The following is an 18,426-nucleotide window of genomic DNA, read 5'->3' as shown; positions in this document are numbered from 1 at the left end:
TCTGTCTCGGACTCCTCGAGTCTTCCATTATTATGCCGCTCGTCGGTGTGAAGATGAACAGAGGATCCGAGGGATTTTCCTTTTTACTACTAGTACTGTTTTTTAGTCTGTTATAAGGAAGTAACACTCCATTTCGTTTGTTCCCCTACAGGTCATGGAATGGGTGATCAGAGAGAGACCCTACAAGCTGAGTGAGCTTGATTACTCCTATCTCCTAGAGTTCACAGCTAAAGTTCATGGCATTTCTGAAGCCGAGAGCCTCTTCCTCCGTATACCTCAAGAATTCCGGAATGAGCTGCTCTACAATAACCTTGTAATGGCTTGTTTGGAGCAGGGCTTGATTAAGCTTTCATATGGTTACATGAGGAAGATGAGGGAACTGTCCCTGCCAATTTCGCCGTATGTTTACAACCGCTTGATCATCCTCCATTCTTCTGAGGGGCGTCGGAAGACTATCTCCAAAATCCTCGCTCAGATGAAAGCCAGTAGAGTGACCCCCCACACCTCAACCTACAACATCTTACTGAAGATACAGGCCAATGAGCACAATATTGATGGAGTGGCGAGGGTGTTCAGTGATATGAAAAGAGCAAAGATTGAGCCAAATGAGATCACTTATGGCATTCTAGCAATTTCACATGCTGTAGCAAGGCTATATACTGTTTCCCAGACATACATAGAAGCCATCAAGAATTCTATGACAGGTACTAACTGGTCTACACAGGAAATTCTTCTTATCTTGTATGGGTACCTTGGAAAGGAACATGAGCTAAAGATGACGTGGAACCTCATGCAATGCCTTCCTCATATTCGATCCAAAAGCTTTACACTAGCAATTGAAGCATTTGGAAAGGTTGGCTGTGTTGAGCAGGCAGAAGAGATTTGGCGAGAGATCAAATCAACAAGGAAGCTAAAGCTTACAGAACAGTTCAATTCCATGTTATCAGTTTACTGCAGGCATGGCCTTGTGGATAAAGCAGCGGCCGTGTTCAAAGAAATGAGAGCAAGTGGTTGTCAACCGAATGCTATTACGTATCGCCACTTGGCATTGGGTTGCTTGAAAGCAGGTCTTGTGAAACAAGCTGTGAACACAATGGATATGGGAAAAAAGAAAGTTGTCACAAGGAAGGTGAAAAGTTCAACACCATGGTTGGAGACCACTCATTTATTGCTTGAAATTTTTGCAGAGATTGGTGACTTGGAAAATGCGAAGAAAGTTTTTGCAGAACTGAATGAATCAAAGTACTGTAGAAATTCCTTTGTGTATAATACCCTTCTAAAAGCTTATGTTAAGGCAAAAGTTTATGAGCCAGATTTTGTAAAGACGATGATTTTAAGAGGTGCAATGCCTGACGCCGAGACACATAGCCTTCTGAGACTGATTGAACAGTACAAGACATGATACTGTCCATGCAGTAACCAACTGCTGGGGCTTTGAAGGATTAGGATGAAAAGGAAACATCAGTGCTAAGTTGAGCCATTTCTTCTGCACGCAATGCATTCAATCGTCATTTGACTGTGGAAGTGGTACATGAACATGTGCACAATCCAATTGATGAAGTGCACCTTTCTTTTGGTATCCAAGCAGCTTGTCCAAAACTTTCATGGTCAAAATATCGAAACTGGTGTTTCCTTTGTGTATGAGTTGCATAAAACAATCAGCTAGGTCAACGAGTCTTTTGATAGAATGTAAAGTTTTTTTTATTGCCATTTTGATTTTGTTTCTGTAAACATTGCAGGAGATCTGCATTTCACTTAAAACTAGACTAGAAGGGTCCAAGGGAAATTACACCAGTCGCTGGACAAACACGTCCAAGAAAAATTACAAACTCAGCATTTTACAGTTACGGCGAGACTAGATAGACATGTTACACGTACTGAAGATATTGTACTACCCATAACAGTATTTGTAGCTCTCTATTGCTACTTTGTTCCCAGATGCTGGTCAGAAAATGAGCAATCATGTATTCATGTGCATATCCAGGAGCAGTCTGACATTCCTGCAGAGGTTTGCACATGGACAAGGTTTGAGAAGCTGGTGAATTCTATGAACTCTTTTTGACGCTGACCCATCCAACCATCTTGATCTCCAGAACTGCCAATGGTGATACTTTCGGACCTCACGGAATATCTGTGATATACTCTAGTGTTTCCTGTTGTTCGGTGTAATCAAATGACAATCCTGAAATGTAAATAGCAAATGTTCATCTGTTCAAACAAATTTGGTCATCTTTCAGTTTGCAGCAAAACGATGCTGGTTCTTTTTTTTTCTCAGAGGGAGACTGGTTCTTGATATGCAGGGGCAGACAATGTGCCCCATGAGATGCTCGACTAAAACTGGACAGCTGGTTGCTTGTTTGGGACAGAAGTAGAGTACTGCTGCCTGTTCCAAACATTGACAACCTATTTGTGTACTATCCACTTTATACAATGTCAAAACAGCTGGCTGCGGTGGCAAATCCAGAAGAACTCTTCATGTTTTGCAGGAGCTTAAAGGAAAAATATCTTCATCTTTTTTCGCGGTGACTTATACTGCAAATTACATTGGACCATCATTTCAGATCATGGGAAAAACAAAAAGATTTATCCAAGATCTGGATGCCAATCTTTGTGGACACTAGATCAAGTCATTAAGACAAGAGGAAACCTTAAAATAGAAAACAATGGTGCATTTGTTGCTACATTCATCAGTCTTGACAGTACAAAAGCTGTAGCTGAGGAAATTAACTATCTTCAAATTTCTAAACTAAGTAGTACCAAGAAACGTAATGGCATACACAGTACAGAGATAACAATTAACAATTCACTGAAAAATAAACAGATGCAATATCAGGGAAATTTATCCCCACATACATGCTAATAATTCCTTTTCCATGAAAAAGGTATACATGAGCAAAGCAATAGCATATACACTCCTACCTTATAATCTTGACTATGTTTTTGGAGCTTGACATGGTACAGACAAAGCATGATCTATATATGTTTTATTGGAGAAAATGGCAGCACCACTTTTACCTACTGCTGCTGCCTCCTCCTTGTTCTTCTTGTGGTTGTGGACTCCGAAGGTCTGGACCTCCTACTTTGGGCTGCCTGTCCCACTATAACAGCCAGGGTGCTAGAAGTCGATGCCTGCTCCATGGATGACGACTGCTGAGTAACTGCGGGTGCAGCATTAACGGAATTAGAAGATGGCAATCGGACCTGATTGCCACTCTCAGGGGCTGCGTTGCTTGCACGCAGCATTATTGGGGAGGGTGAAACAAGACTGTGTCTTTGCTGTCTCCGTACCCTAGCCCTTGACCGGGCTGCGGGAAGTACAGTCACCTCAACCCCGCCTGCAGGTGGAGCTGCCTGGCCTCTCACTATATCCTGGTTTTCTATCAACCGTCTCACCATGCTTGCAATGCCTCTTGGGTCTGGCATTTGCAGCTGCTGCCTCAAGCTCTCACTCCTGTTTGCGCGCGGTCTGGGAGGAACATCATTGCTGCAGGCATCCCGTTCACCACCTCCTCTTCCATATATTGGTGTGACATTTACTTCGAGCACCTCTCCCTTGCAAACAGGGCACTCAGAGTGGGCTGAATGTCCATGGAGCCACTGGTACAAGCATGGCCAGCAGAAGAGGTGGCCGCACGGTGTAACCACGGGCTCTTTAGCCGCTTCAAGGCAGATATTGCACTCGAAACTGGAGTTGCACCCACAGTTCCCGTCCTTCTTGACAGCACCAATTCCTGTCATCTTGCCATCACCATCGAGCTTCTGCCGCCTTGATGCATCTAGAGAGCTATGAGACCGCTGGATGGCTTGCGCCAGTCTTTCTGCTTCTGGGCTGGTCGCCCGGTGGTTGCGGTTCACTGACCCCGGCCGCACAATGCGGTGCTGTTCACTCACCTGGATCAACCTCTGCAGGCGGAGCTCAGGCGTCATGTCTTCAATTGCATTCACAGCCCCCATAGATTGCCTCATCACCCTCGTGCTCACCATCTCTGCTCCGGCTGCAGGAGTCACCAGAATAGGGTGAGAAAGCCTTTCCACCCATTCAAGGCGAACCCCTTCTAGCCCAGGAAGAGACAATGGCGCTGGCGGCGGTGGTGAGACATTGGCATCATGTGAGGACGCGTCGCGCACCACAGCCGGTTCACCAGCATCAAGAGCCTCTTCACTGTCCGTACTGAGGCCATCAAGCCAATCAAATAGCATCGGATCTATCAGCGATAGCTCCGGCGTGGAGAGCGCATTGGACGGCGAGTATACAACGGGCAGTGGCGGCATCTCCTCTGGTGCCGGTAGTACTGCAGGCTCATCCATTCTTGGAGATTCCGGAACCGGAATGGCCGAGGTGGCCGGCGGCGGGCAATCCATAGCTACACCCAGCCGACCTGGAGGCCGCGGCAATGGAGGGAGGCCCAGGTACAGGTTTAGATCCATCCGCCTCCTGTTCCCGCTTCCCTCCGCGGCCTCCTCCCCCGCCATCAAGGGCGGATCTAAATGGTGAGCCGGGTGTTAGAAGCTGTGAAGGTGAGCGGCGGGAATTGACTAATCGCTTCACGAAAACAAGGTCATACCTCAAAACCCAAAGGCCGCGGACGGGGTGCAGATAGCAGGAACGCGGATGTCCAGACGAGACGAGCAAGAACTGCAACGGCGATGGCAGCGAGGCGCGTAAGGCGATGGTCAGGACGAACAGGAAAAGAAGTTGGGAGAGTCGGTCGAGGGCTTTTGTCCACGGACGGCGAGCAGTTCTTGCGGCGCGAAATTGCTTGCTCCGGGTCCGGGAGCTTGCGGCGATCAGTGGGAGGGCGGATTTCGGCAGGGAGTCGATTGGATTTGGGGAGGAATCGGGCCGGGATTTGGGGCTGCTCGAGTGGATCGAACCGAGAAGAACGACGAACAGGGGGAGGGGAAGGAGAGGTTTTATTTTCGGCTTTTATCGCCCTCTTCCCTTCTTCTCCCGCTGTCTTCCCTCAACAAACTTGGCTGGAAGCCATTTTTATAGCACAATTGCATTTATTTTTGGTGGACAAGATTTGGAAGATTTTAATTGTATGTAAATTATGGATCCCCTCTTCATAAATACCCATGAATTATTTAAAATTTACGCTCAAAACAAAAAAAACAATAATCCCCTCAAAACATTTTAGATCGTCGTTATATGTGTGGACTTATTAGATTACTTGCACGGATCGCAAATCAAACGCTCCACCCTTTAAAAAAAATATATAAGGTCTATATAGGAAACCTTTTAAAGTTTCACCAAGTACATGAAAATAGATTATTATTTATAATAATAATTGAATACCATATTTCATAGAAGCTCTATGGATATTGATATAATATTATAGCTATTGGTATTTTTCATAAACTTGACAATAATAATTGTCTTACACAGGTTAAAATATATAGCAAATAGGATTATGCTCTGAGAAGAAGAAATATAAACATCAACAATAACAATCTAAAATATCGTCAAGAAATAAATGTCGCAATCGTTGACCAGGCTCGTCGACAGCCATGTGCGAGTGGTGTGATTGCACTGTGCCTCAAAATCGTGGCGTCTCGAAAAACCTGAGAAATCAGTTCCCGGTCCATGAGAAAACCAGAAAAAAATGTTCATGTCGGCTTGGGGCAGGCTGAACAGAAAGCAACAACCCAAGTCGCACAACTCACTAGAGGCCGCCCTATAAACTCGTGAAAGAACTGAACTAGGCCACAAAGCCCATAACAGGCACACAACATGTTTTCCAGTAGGATTTTTACGGGACGGCTCACAACCACGCCACCTCTCGTTCCCCATTCTCTTGGCCTTTGCCCAAACAACACATACATTATGCACTTTTCCTCATTTGTTCATCTGCGAGTTACCTCGCGCATTGCCCCAAGCAACCTGGATCTACATGCTTGGGCACTTTATCCACACCATGCTCTCGTGTCTGTGCGATCTGCCATGCTGACAACTCTATGATGGGTTGAATCATAGAATCTTAATTGGTCATATGCATTTGCGGTTTGCTGTAACAATCTAGCACCTGCCAAACGCCAAGCGCAATCAATTGTCGTCGACATGAAGTCGAGCATCAGAGCATGAAGCACTTTTTACTTGTACCCAACGTCGACCCGACTTGCATTTGTATAGGGCCCCTACACACGAGTTAATGACCAAGGTCCCTTGCAGGCTCGCACCCTTCGTCTCTGGATTTGTATGGTTGTCCAATGATTGAATTCTAAAGTAAATGAGTCATCACTCATGCAATTGAACACATTTTTGTATGAAAGTTTTAATATTAGAGCCCCAAGTTGTGTTTCAAACCGATGCCATAAATTTCTGTTGATGGGTGTCTAGTGGTAAACTATTGACTTTTTAATACAATTTTATTATATGAATCTTTTTAGCAAAATGTAACTATGAATCATCCCATAAAAAGGCTTCCAGCCAAGCATCTTGGGGGCAAAACATAGGGTAAAACAAGATTTATGATGAACAATGCACATTTTTGGTTTTATCGCCACTCTCTTCATGTTCTTCCATTTATTCTCTCATGAAAATTGGTTGGAGCCGTTTCTTAACATATTTTATATTTATGTATTCATTTATTATAAAGATTTGCAAGATTATATTGTATCAAAAATACTAATATTTTCATAAATGGTTGTGACATCTTCCCATATTTATTCACAATATTTCATATTACTGGCATTTATTACCACAAGGAGTGGTTTCTTGCGTAAATAACATATCCATAATAATAAATGACAATGATATGAAAGATTGAGAAATGTTATAGGAACCGATAAACCGTGAAAGCTTTAGAGTATTAAACAATCAAGTATTTTGATAGTGTTAAATCATCCAAAGCTTCTATCACGACCCAGTCCCAAGAGGGGCCCCGAATCTTCGCGCTTTCTGTGTCAATCCCTGGATCAATAGCTAACACGCACACTCGTCGATGAATCCATGAATATATCACATGTCATAGTATTACATCCTCGATCCAGTGCTTTACAACGCAAACCAGCTTAGCTCATGTCTAGCTTATAATACAATCATGCAACAGAGATAATATTCTAGTCTTGTGGCGTCCATCCACTCACACGGAAGAGTTGAGTATAGTGTCGTAATCCTACTTCTTATATTTCCTTCGATACGGTAAACATGTGATACACTTCCAATGTATCTATAACTAATGAAGTATTCATGCCATGTTTACAATATTTTTATATAGTTTTGGTGCACTTTTATATTGTTTTTATGGACTAACATATTAATCTAGTGCCCAGTGTCAGTTATTGTTTTTTGCATGTTTTTTGTTTTGCAGAAAAAACATATCAAACAAAGTCCAAACATGATGAAAATTTATGATTTTTTATGGAATATATGTGATTTTTGGGAGAAAAGATCAACACAAGATGGTGCCCGAGGGCCCCACAAGGCAATAGGGTGCGCCCTGAAGGAAATATGCCCTAGAGGCAATAATAAAGTTATTATTTATTTCCTTATTTCATGATAAATGTTTTTATTCATGCTAGAATTGTATTAACTGGAAACATAATACATGTGTGAATACATAGACAAACATAGTGTCACTAGTGTGCCTCTACTTGACTAGCTCGTGAATCAAAGATGGTTAAGTTTCCTAACCATAGACATGAGTTGTCATTTGATTAATGGGATCACATCATTAGGAGAATGATGTGATTGACATGACCCATTCCGTTAGCTTAGCACTTGATCGTTTAGTATGTTGCTATTGCTTTCTTCATGACTTATACAAGTTCCTACAACTATGAGATTATGCAACTCCCGTTTACCGGAGGAACACTTTGTGTGCTACCAAACGTCACAACGTAACTGGGTGATTATAAAGGATCTCTACAGGTGTCTCCAAAGGTACATGTTGAGTTGGCGTATTTCGAGATTAGGTTTTGTCACTCCGATTGTCGGAGAGGTATCTCTGGGCCCTCTCGGTAATGCACATCACTATAAGCCTTGCAAGCAATGTAGCTAATGAGTTAGTTACAGAATGATGCATTACGTAACGAGTAAAGAGACTTGCCGGTAACGAGATTGAACTAGGTATTGAGATACTGACGATCGAATCTCGGGCAAGTAACATACCGATAACAAAGGGAACAACGTATGTTGTTATGCGGTTTAACCGATAAAGATCTTCGTAGAATATGTAGGAGCCAATATGAGCATCCAGGTTCCGCTATTGGTTATTGACCGGAAACATGTCTCGGTCATGTCTACATAGTTCTCGAACCCGTAGGGTCCGCACGCTTAAGGTTTCGATGACAGTTTTATTATGAGTTTATGAGTTTTGATGTACCGAAGGAGTTCGGAGTCCCGGATGAGATCGGGGACATGACGAGGAGTCTCGAAATGGTTGAGACGTAAAGATCGATATATTGGACGACTATATTCGGACTTCGGAAAGGTTCCGAGTGATTCGGGTATTTATCGGAGTACCGGAGAGTTAGGGGAATTCGCTGGGGAGAAGTATTGGGCCTTATTGGGCCATACGGGAAAGAGAGAGGGGCTGCCTAGGGAAGGCCGCGCCCCCCCAAGGCCTAGTCCGAATTGGACTAGGGGGAGGGGCCGCACCCCCTCCTTCCTTCCCTTCTCTCTTCCCCTTCCTTCTCTCCTACTCCTACTAGGAAAGGAGGAGTCCTACTCCCGGTGGGAGTAGGACTCCCCCCTTGGGCGCGCCTCCTCCTCCTTGGCCGGCCCTCCTTCCCTTGCTTCTTTATATACGGGGGCAGGGGGCACCCCAAAGACACACAAGTTGATCATCGTGATCGTTCCTTAGCCGTGTGCGGTGCCCCCCTCCACCATATTCCACCTCGGTCATATCGTTGTGGTGCTTAGGCGAAGCCCTGCGTCGGTAGAACATCATCATCGTCACCACGCCGTCGTGCTGACGGAACTCATCCCCGACACCCTGCTGGATCGAAGTCCGGGGATCGTCATTGAGCTGAACGTGTGCTGAACTCGGAGGTGCCGTACGTTCGGTGCTTGGATCGGTCGGATCGTGAAGACGTACGACTACATCAACCGCATTGTCATAATGCTTCCGCTTACGGTCTACGAGGGTACGTGGACAACACTCTCCCCTCTCATTGCTATGCATCACCATGATCTTGCGTGTGCGTAGGATTTTTTTTGAAATTACTACGTTCCCCAACAGTGGCATCCGAGCCTGGTTTTATGCGTAGATGTTATATGCACGAGTAGAACACAAGTGAGTTGTGGGCGATACAAGTCATACTGCTTACCAGCATGTCATACTTTGGTTCAGCGGTATTGTGAGATGAAGAGGCCCGGACCGACATTACGCGTACGCTTACGCGAGACTGGTTTCACCGTTACGAGCACTCGTTGCTTAAAGGTGACTGGCGGGTGTATGTCTCTCTCACTTTAGTTGAACCGAGTGTGGCTACGCCCGGTCCTTGCGAAGGTTAAAACAACACTAACTTGACGAACTATCATTGTGGTTTTGATGCGTAGGCAAGAATGGTTCTTGCTCAGCCTGTAGCAGCCACGTAAAATTTGCAACAACAAAGTAGAGTACGTCTAACTTGTTTTTGCAGGGCATGTTGTGATGTGATATGGTCAAGACGTGATGCTATATTTTATTGTATGAGATGATCATGTTTTGTAACCAAAGTTATCGGCAACTGGCAGGAGCCATATGGTTGTCGCTTTATTGTATGAAATGCAAACGCCCTGTAATTGCTTTACTTTATCACTAAGCGGTAGCGATAGTCGTAGAATCAATAGATGGCGTAACGACAACGATGCTATGATGGAGATCAAGGTGTCGCGCCGGTGACAATGGTGATCACGACGGTGCTTCGGAGATGGAGATCACAAGCACAAGATGATGATGGCCATATCATATCACTTATATTGATTGCATGTGATGTTTATCCTTTATGCATCTTATCTTGCTTTGATTGACGGTAGCATTTTAAGATGATCTCTCACTAAATTATCAAGAAGTGTTCTCCCTGAGTATGCACCGTTACGAAAGTTCTTCGTGCTGAGACACCACGTGATGATCGGGTGTGATAGGCTCTACGTTCAAATACAATGGGTGCAAAACAGTTGCACACGCGGAATACTCAGGTTAAACTTGATGAGCCTAGCATATACAGATATGGCCTCAGAACATGGAGACCAAAAGGTCGAACGTGAATCATATAGTAGATATGATCAACATAGTGATGTTCACCATTGAAAACTACTCCATCTCACGTGATGATCGGACATGGTTTAGTTGATTTGGATCACGTGATCACTTAGATGATTAGAGAGATGTCTATCTAAGTGGGAGTTCTAAGTAATTTGATTAATTGAACTTAAATTTATCATGAACTTAGTCCTGGTAGTATTTTGCAAATCATGTTGTAGATAAATAGCTCGTGTTGTTACTTTCATATGTTTATTTTGATATGTTCCTAGAGAAAACTGTGTTGAAAAATGTTAGTAGCAATGATGCGGATTGGATCCGTGATCTGAGGTTTATCCTCATTGCTGCACAGAAGAATTATGTCCATGATGCACCGCTAGGTGACAAACCTATTGCAGGAGCAGATGCAGACGTTATGAACGTTTGGCTAGCTCAAAATGATGACTACTTGATAGTTTAGTGCACCATGCTTAAACGGCTTAGAATCGGGACTTCAAAGACGTTTTGAACGTCATGGACCATATGAGTTGTTCCAGGAGTTGAAGTTAATATTTCCAGCAAATACCCGAGTTGAGAGATATGAAGTCTCCAACAAGTTCTATAGCCAAAAGAGGGAGGAGAATCGCTCAACTAGTGAGCATGTGCTCAGATTGTTTGGGTACTTCAATCGCTTGAATCAAGTGGGAGTTAATATTTCAGATAAGATAGTGATTGACAGAATTCTCTAGTCACCATCACTAAGTTACTAGAACTTCATGATGAACTATAGTATGCAAGGGATGACGAAAACGATTCCCGAGCTCTTCGTGATGTTGAAATCGACGAAGGTAGAAATTAAGAAAGAGCATCAAGTGTTGATGATTGACAAGACCACTAGTTTCAAGAAAAGGGCAAAGGGAAAGAAAGGGAAACTTCAAGTAGAATGGCAAACAAGTTGCCACTCCCGTGAAGAAGCCCAAAGCTGGACCAAAGCCTGAAACTGAGTGCTTCTACTGCAAAGGAAATGGTCACTGGAAGCGGATCTACTCCAAATATTTGGTGGATAAGAAGGATGGCAAAGTGAACAAGGGTATATTTGATATACAGGTTATTGATGTGTACCTTACTAGTGTTTATAGTAGCCCCTGAGTATTTGATACTTGTTCGGTTGCTAAGATTAGTAACTCGAAACAGGAGTTACAGAATAAACAGAGACTAGTTGAAGGGGAAGTGACGATGAGTGTTGGAAGTAGTTCCAAGATTGATATGATCATCATCGCACACTCCCTATACTTTCGGGATTAGTGTTAAACCTAAATAAATGTTATTTGGCGTTTGCGTTGAGCATGAATATGATTTGATCTTGTTTATTGCAATACAGTTATTCATTTAAAGTCAAAGAATAATTGTTGTTTTGTTTACATGAATAAAACCTTCAAATGGTCATACACCCAATGAAAATAGTTTGTTGGATCTCGATCGTAGTGATACACATATTCATAATATTGATGCCAAAAGATGCAAAGTTAATAATGATAGTGCAACTTATTTGTGGCACTGCCGTTTGGGTCATATCGGTGTAAAGAGCATGAAGAAACTCTATAAAGATGGATTCTCGGAATCACTTGGTTATGAATCATTTGATGCTTGCAAATCGTGCCTTTTGGGCAAGATGACTAAAACTCCGTTCTCCGGAACAATGGAACGAGCTACTAACTTGTTGGAAATAATACATACCGATGTATGCGGTCCAATGAGTGTTGATGCTCATGGCGGGTATCGTTATTTTCTGACCTTCACAGATGATTTGAGCAGATATGCGTATATCTACTTAATGAAGCACAAGTCTGAAACATTTGAAAAGTTCAAAGAATTCCAAAGTGAAGTGGAGAATCATTGTAACAAGAAAATAAAGTTTCTACAATCTGATCGTAGAGAAGAATATTTGAGTTACGAGTTTGGCCTTCATTTTAAACAATGTGGAATAGTTTCACAGTTCACGCCACATGGAACACCACAGTGTAATGGTGTGTCCGAACGTCGTAACCGCACTTTATTGGATATGGTGCGATCTATGATGTATCTTACCGATTTACCACTATCGTTTTGGGGTTATGCATTAGAGATAGCTGCATTCACTTTAAATAGGGCACCATCTACATCCGTTGAGACGACACCGTATGAACTAAGGTTTAGCAGTAAACCTAAGCTGTCGTTTCTTAAAAGTTTGGAGTTGCGATGCTTATGTGAAAAAGGTTCAACCTAATAAGCTCGAACCCAAATCGGAGAAATGCGTGTTCATAGAATACCCAAAGGAAACTGTTGGGTACACCTTCTATCATAGATCCGAAGGCAAAACATTCGTTGCTAAGAATGGATCCTTTCTAGAGAAGGAGTTTCTCTCGAAAGAAGTGAGTGGGAGGAAAGTAGAGCTTGATAAGGTAATTTGTACCTTCTCCCGAATTGGAAAGTAGTTCATCACAGAAATCAGTTCTAGTGATTCCTACACCAATTAGTGAGGAAGCTGATGATGATGATCATAAAACTTCAGATCAAGTTACTACAAAACCTCGTAGGTCTTCCAGAGTACGGTCCGCACCAGAGTGGTACGGCAATCCTATTCTGGAAGTCATGTTACTAGACCATGATGAACCTACGAACTATGAGGAAGCGATGATGAGCCCAGATTCCACGAAATGGCTTGAGGCCATGAAATCTGAGATGGGATCCATATATGAGAACAAAGTGTGGACTTTGGTGGAGTTGCCCGATGATTGGCAACCCATATTGTATAAATGGATCTTCAAGAGGAAGACAGACGCTGATAGTAGTGTTACTATCTACAAAGCTCGACTTGTCGCAAAAAGGTTTTCGACAAGTTCAAGGTGTTGACTACAATGAGATTTTCTCAACTGTAGCGATGCTTAAGTCTGTCGGAATCATGTTAGCAATTGCCACACTTTATGAAATCTGGCAAATGGATGTCAAAACTGCATTTAATGGTTTTCTTAAAGAAGAGTTGTATATGATGCAACCAGAAGGTTTTGTCAATCCTAAAGGTGCTAACAAAATGTGCAAGCTCCAGCAATCCATCTATGGACTGGTGCAAGCATTTCAGAGTTGGAATATACGCTTTGATAAGTTGATCAAAGCATATAGTTTTATACAGACTTGCGGTGAAGACTGTATTTACAATAAAGTGAGTGGGAGCACTACCGCCTTTCTAATAAATATATGTGAGTAACATATTGTTGATCAGAAATGATGTAGTATTTTCCTGGAAAGCATAAAGGAGTATTTAAAAGGAGTTCTTTAAAAGAAAGACCTCAGTAAAGCTACTTACATATTGAGCATCAAAATCTATTGAGATAGATCAAGACGCTTGATAAGTTTTTTTCAATAAGTACATACCTTGTCAAGATTTTGAAGTAGTTCAAAATGGAACAGTCAAAGAAAGAGTTCTTGCCTGTGTTGCAAAGGTGTAAAATTGAGTAAGACTCAAATCCCGACCACGACAGAAAATAGAAAAGAGAATGAAAGTCATTCCCTATGCCTCAGTCATAGGTTCTATAAAGTATGCTATGCTATGTACCAGACCTATTGTATACCTTGTTCTGTATTTGGTAAGGGAATACAATAGTGATCTAGGAGTAGACCACTGGACATTGGTCAAGAATATCCTTAGTGAGGACTAAGGAAATATTTCTCGATTATGGAGGTGATAAAAGAGCCCGTCGTAAAGAGTTACATCGGTGCAAGCTTTCACACTGAACCAGATGACTCTAAGTCTCAATCTGGATACATATTGAAAGTGGGAGCAATTAGCTAGAGTAGCTCCGTGCAGAGCATTTTAGACATAGAATATTTGCAAAATACATACGGCTCTGAATGTAACAGACCCGTTGACTAAACTTCTCTCACGAGCAAAACATGATCATACCTTAGTACTCTTTGGGTATCACATAACGATGTGAACTAGATTATTGACTCTACTAAACCCTTCGGGTGTTGATCACATGAGGATGTGGACTATGGGTATTAATCACATATAGATGTGAATGTTGGTGTTAAATCACATGGTGATGTGAACTAGATTATTGACTCTAGTGCAAGTGGCAGACTGATGGAAATATGCCCCAGAGGCAACAATAAAGTTATTATTTATTTCCCTATTTCATGATAAATGTTTATTATTCATGCTAGAATTGTATTAACCGGAAACATAATACATGTGTGAATACATAGGCAAACATAGTGTCACTAGTATGCCTCTACTTGAGTAGCTCATGAATCAAAGATGGTTAAGTGTCCTAGCCATAGACATGAGTTGTCATTTGATTAAAGGGATCACATCATTAGGAGAATGATGTGATTGACATGACCCATTCCGTTAGCTTAGCACTTGATCGTTTAGTATGTTGCTATTGCTTTCTTCATGACTTATACAAGTTCCTACAACTATGAGATTATGCAACTCCCGTTTACCGGAGGAACACTTTGTGTGCTACCAAACGTCACAATGTAACTGGGTGATTATAAAGGATCTCTACAGGTGTCTCCAAAGGTACATGTTGAGTTGGTGTATTTCGAGATTAGGTTTTGTCACTCCGATTGTCGGAGAGGTATCTCTGGGCCCTCTCGGTAATGCACATCACTATAAGCCTTGCAAGCAATGTAGCTAATGAGTTAGTTACGGAATGATGCATTACGTAACGAGTAAAGAGACTTGCCGGTAACGAGATTGAACTAGGTATTGAGATACCGTCGATCGAATCTCGGGCAAGTAACATACCGATGACAAAGGGAACAACGTATGTTGTTATGCGGTTTGACCGATAAAGATCTTCGTAGAATATGTAGGAGCCAATATGAGCATCCAGGTTCCGCTATTGGTTATTGACCAGAAATGTGTCTCGGTCATGTCTACATAGTTCTCGAACCCGTAGGGTCCACACGCTTAACGTTCGATGACGATTGGTATTATGAGTTTATGTGATATGATGTACCGAAGTTTGTTCGGAGTCCCGAATGAGATCACAGACGTGATGAGGAGTCTCAAAATGGTTGAGACATAAAGATTCATATATTGGAAGGTTGCATTTGGACATCAGAATGGTTCCGAGTGGTTCGGGCATTTTTCCGGAGTACTAGGAGGTTACCGGAACCCCCCGGGAGAAGTTATGGGCCTTATGGGCCATAAGAGGGAACCACACCAGCCCACAAGCGGTTGGTGCGCCCCCCTTTGGGCAGGAGGCCGAATTGGACTTGGGAAGGGGCGCCACCCCCTTTCCTTCTCCTACTCCCTCTCCTTCCCCTTTCCCCCTCCGGTAGAAGGAAAAAAGGGTGGGGCCAAATCCTACTAGGACTGGAGTCCTAGTAGGACTCCCCTCTCCCTGGCGCGCCCCTTGTTGGCCCGCCTCCTTCTCCCCTCCTTGATATACGTGGGAAGGGGGGCACCCCAAAGGCACAACAAACAATCTCTTAGCCGTGTGCGGTGCCCCCTTCCACAGTTTTACACCTCGGTCATATCGTCGTAGTGCTTAGGCGAAGCTCTGCACCGGTAACTTCATCATTAGTGTCACCACGCCGTCGTGCTGACGGAACTCTCCCCCAGCCTTAGCTGGATCTAGAGTTCAAGGGATGTCACCGAGCTGAACGTGTGCAGATCGCGGAGGTGCCGTGCATTCGGTACTTGATCGATCGGATCGTGAAGACGTACGACTACATCAACCGCGTTGTCATAACGCTTCTGCTTTCGGTCTACGAGGGTACATAGACAACACTCTCCCCTCTTGTTGCTATGCATCAGCTAGAGATAGATCTTGTGTGATCATAGGGAATTTACATCGTAGGGAAAGTATGACATGCTGGTAAGCAGTATGACTATTATCGCCCACAACTCTTTGTGTTCTACTCGTGCATATAACATGTACGCATAGACCTGGCTCTGATACCTGTTGGGGAAGCCAGTTTTATACAGCGGGTGCAAGCCAATTTTATACACGCAGAATACTCGGGTTAAACTTGATGAGCCTAGCATATGCAGATATGGCCTCCGAACACTGGAGACCGAAAGGTCGAGCGTGAATCATATAGTAGATATGATCAACATAGTGATGTTCACCATTGAAAACTACTCCATCTCACGTGATGATCGGACATGGTTTAGTTGATTTGGATCACATGATCATTTAGATGACTAGAGAGTTGTCTATCTAAGTGGGAGTCCTTAAGTAATATGCTTAACTGAACTTTAATTCATCATGAACTTAGTCCTGATAGTATTTTGCAAATTATGTCATAGATCAATAGCTCGCGTTATAGATTCCCTTTATTTTTGATATGTTCCTAGAGAAAAATAAGTTGAATGATGATAGTAGAAATGATGCGGACTGGGTCCGTGATCTGAGGTGTATCCTTATTGCCGCACAGAAGAATTATGTCCTTGATGCACCACTAGGTGACAAGTCTATTGTAGGAGCAAATGCAGACATTATGAACATTTGGATAAGCTCAATATGATGACTACTTGATATTTTAATGCACCATGCTTTATGGCTTAGAATTGGGACTTCAAAGACGTTTTGAACGTCATGGACCATATGAGATGTTCCAGGAGTTGAAGTTAATATTTCAAGCAAATACCCGAGTTGGGAGATATGAAGTCTCCAACAAGTTCTATAGCTAAAAGATGGAGGAGAATTGCTCAACTAGTGAGCATGTGCTCAGAATGTCTGGGTACTAGAATCACTTGAATCAAGTGGGAGTTAATCTTCGAGATAAGATAGTGATTGACAGAGTTCTCTAGTCACCATCACCAAGTTACTGGAACTTCGTGATGAACTATAGTATGCAAGGAATGACGAAAACGATTCTCGAGCTCTTCGTGATGCTGAAATCGACGAAGGTAGAAATCAAGAAAGAGCATCAAGTGTTGATGATTAAACAAGACCACTAGTTTCAAGAAAAGGGCAAAGGGAAAGAAAGGGAACTTCAAGTAGAATGGCAAGCAAGTTGTCACTCCCATGAAGAAGCCCAAAGCTGGACCAAAGCCTGAAACTGAGTGCTTCTACTGCAAAGGAAATGGTCACCGGAAGTGGAAATGCCCTGAATATTTGGTGGATAAGAAGGATGGCAAATTGAACAAGGGTATATTGATATACAAGTTATTGATGTGTACCTTACTAGTATTTGTAGTATCCCCTGGGTATTTGATACTTGTTCGGTTGCTAAGATTAGTAACTCGAAACAGGAGTTACAGAATAAACAGAGACTAGTTGAGGGTGATGTGATGATGTGTGTTGGAAGTGGTTCCAAGATTGATATGATCATCATCGCACACTCCCTATACTTTCGAGATTAGCGTTGAACCTAAATAAATGTTATTTGGTGTTTGCGTTGAGCATAGATATGATTAGATCATGTTTATTGCTATAAGATTATTCATCTAAGAGAGAGAATAAATTGTTATTCTGTTTACATGAATAAAACCTTCTATGATCATACACCCAATGTTGATGGTTTATTGAATCTTGATCATAGTGATACACATATTAATAATATTGATGCTAAAGGATGCAAAGTTGATAATGATAGTGCAACATATTTATGGCACTGCCGTTTGGGTCATATCGGTATAAAGCGCATGAAGAAACTCCATAAAGATGGACTTTTGGAATCACTTGATTATGAATCATTTGATGCTTGCGAACCGTGCCTTGTGGGCAAGATGACTAAAACTCCGTTCGCCGGAACAATGGAACGAGCTAGTGACTAATTGGAAATAATACATACCGATGTATGCGGTCCAATGAGTGTTGATGCTCGAGGCGGGTATTGTTATTTTCTAACCTTCATAGATGATTTGAGCAGATATGAGTATATCTACTTAATGAAACACAAGTCTGAAACATTAGAAAAGTTCAAAGAATTTCAGAGTGAAGTGGAGAATCATCATAACAAGAAAATAAAAGTTTCTACGATCTGATCATAGAGGAGAACATTTGAGTTACGAGTTTGGCCTTCATTTAAAACAATGTGGAATAGTTTCATAGCTCACATCACATGGAACACCATAGCGTAATGGTGTGTCTGAATGTCGTAACTGCACTTTATTGGATATGGTGCGATCTATGATGTCTCTTACCGGGTTACCACTATCGTTTTGGGGTTATGCGTTAGAGACAACTGCATTCACTTTAAATAGGGCACTGTCAAAATCCATTGAGGCGACACCTATGAACTATGGTTTGACAAG

General features: G+C 42.5%; 2 protein-coding genes across 2 annotated transcripts in view; one reads left to right on the top strand and one right to left on the bottom strand.

Moving 5' to 3' along the window:
- Positions 1 to 2,221, top strand: part of LOC119336531 (pentatricopeptide repeat-containing protein At1g07590, mitochondrial-like) — a 3,011-nt gene extending 790 nt beyond the window's left edge. The window contains exons 2-3 of the mRNA XM_037608571.1: positions 8 to 14; positions 149 to 2,221. Of these exons, the coding sequence (XP_037464468.1) occupies positions 8 to 14; positions 149 to 1,402 (1,261 nt within the window). The 3' untranslated portion in view covers positions 1,403 to 2,221. The remainder of the gene's footprint in view (positions 1 to 7; positions 15 to 148) is intronic.
- A 545-nt stretch (positions 2,222 to 2,766) lies between these two features.
- LOC119336532 lies at positions 2,767 to 4,960 on the bottom strand. Its single transcript, XM_037608572.1, has 2 exons — positions 4,566 to 4,960; positions 2,767 to 4,484 (listed from the first exon to the last, which is right to left on the bottom strand). The coding sequence occupies exon 2, from the start codon at positions 4,471 to 4,473 to the stop codon at positions 3,016 to 3,018; it is 1,458 nt and encodes a 485-aa protein (XP_037464469.1). The 5' UTR covers positions 4,474 to 4,484; positions 4,566 to 4,960; the 3' UTR covers positions 2,767 to 3,015.
- Positions 4,961 to 18,426: the final 13,466 nt, after the last annotated feature.

The sequence above is a fragment of the Triticum dicoccoides genome, chromosome 7B (assembly GCF_002162155.2).
Source record: "Triticum dicoccoides isolate Atlit2015 ecotype Zavitan chromosome 7B, WEW_v2.0, whole genome shotgun sequence".
In the NCBI taxonomy this organism is placed as follows: domain Eukaryota; kingdom Viridiplantae; phylum Streptophyta; class Magnoliopsida; order Poales; family Poaceae; genus Triticum; species Triticum dicoccoides.
Note: the sequence above shows the minus strand (reverse complement) of the source record. Positions and strands in the feature narration are given on the sequence as shown.

Bases quoted from the DNA above. Each gene is read 5' to 3' on its own strand.
- LOC119336532 (XM_037608572.1), bottom strand. From the start codon at position 4,473: ATGGCGGGGGAGGAGGCCGCGGAGGGAAGCGGGAACAGGAGGCGGATG.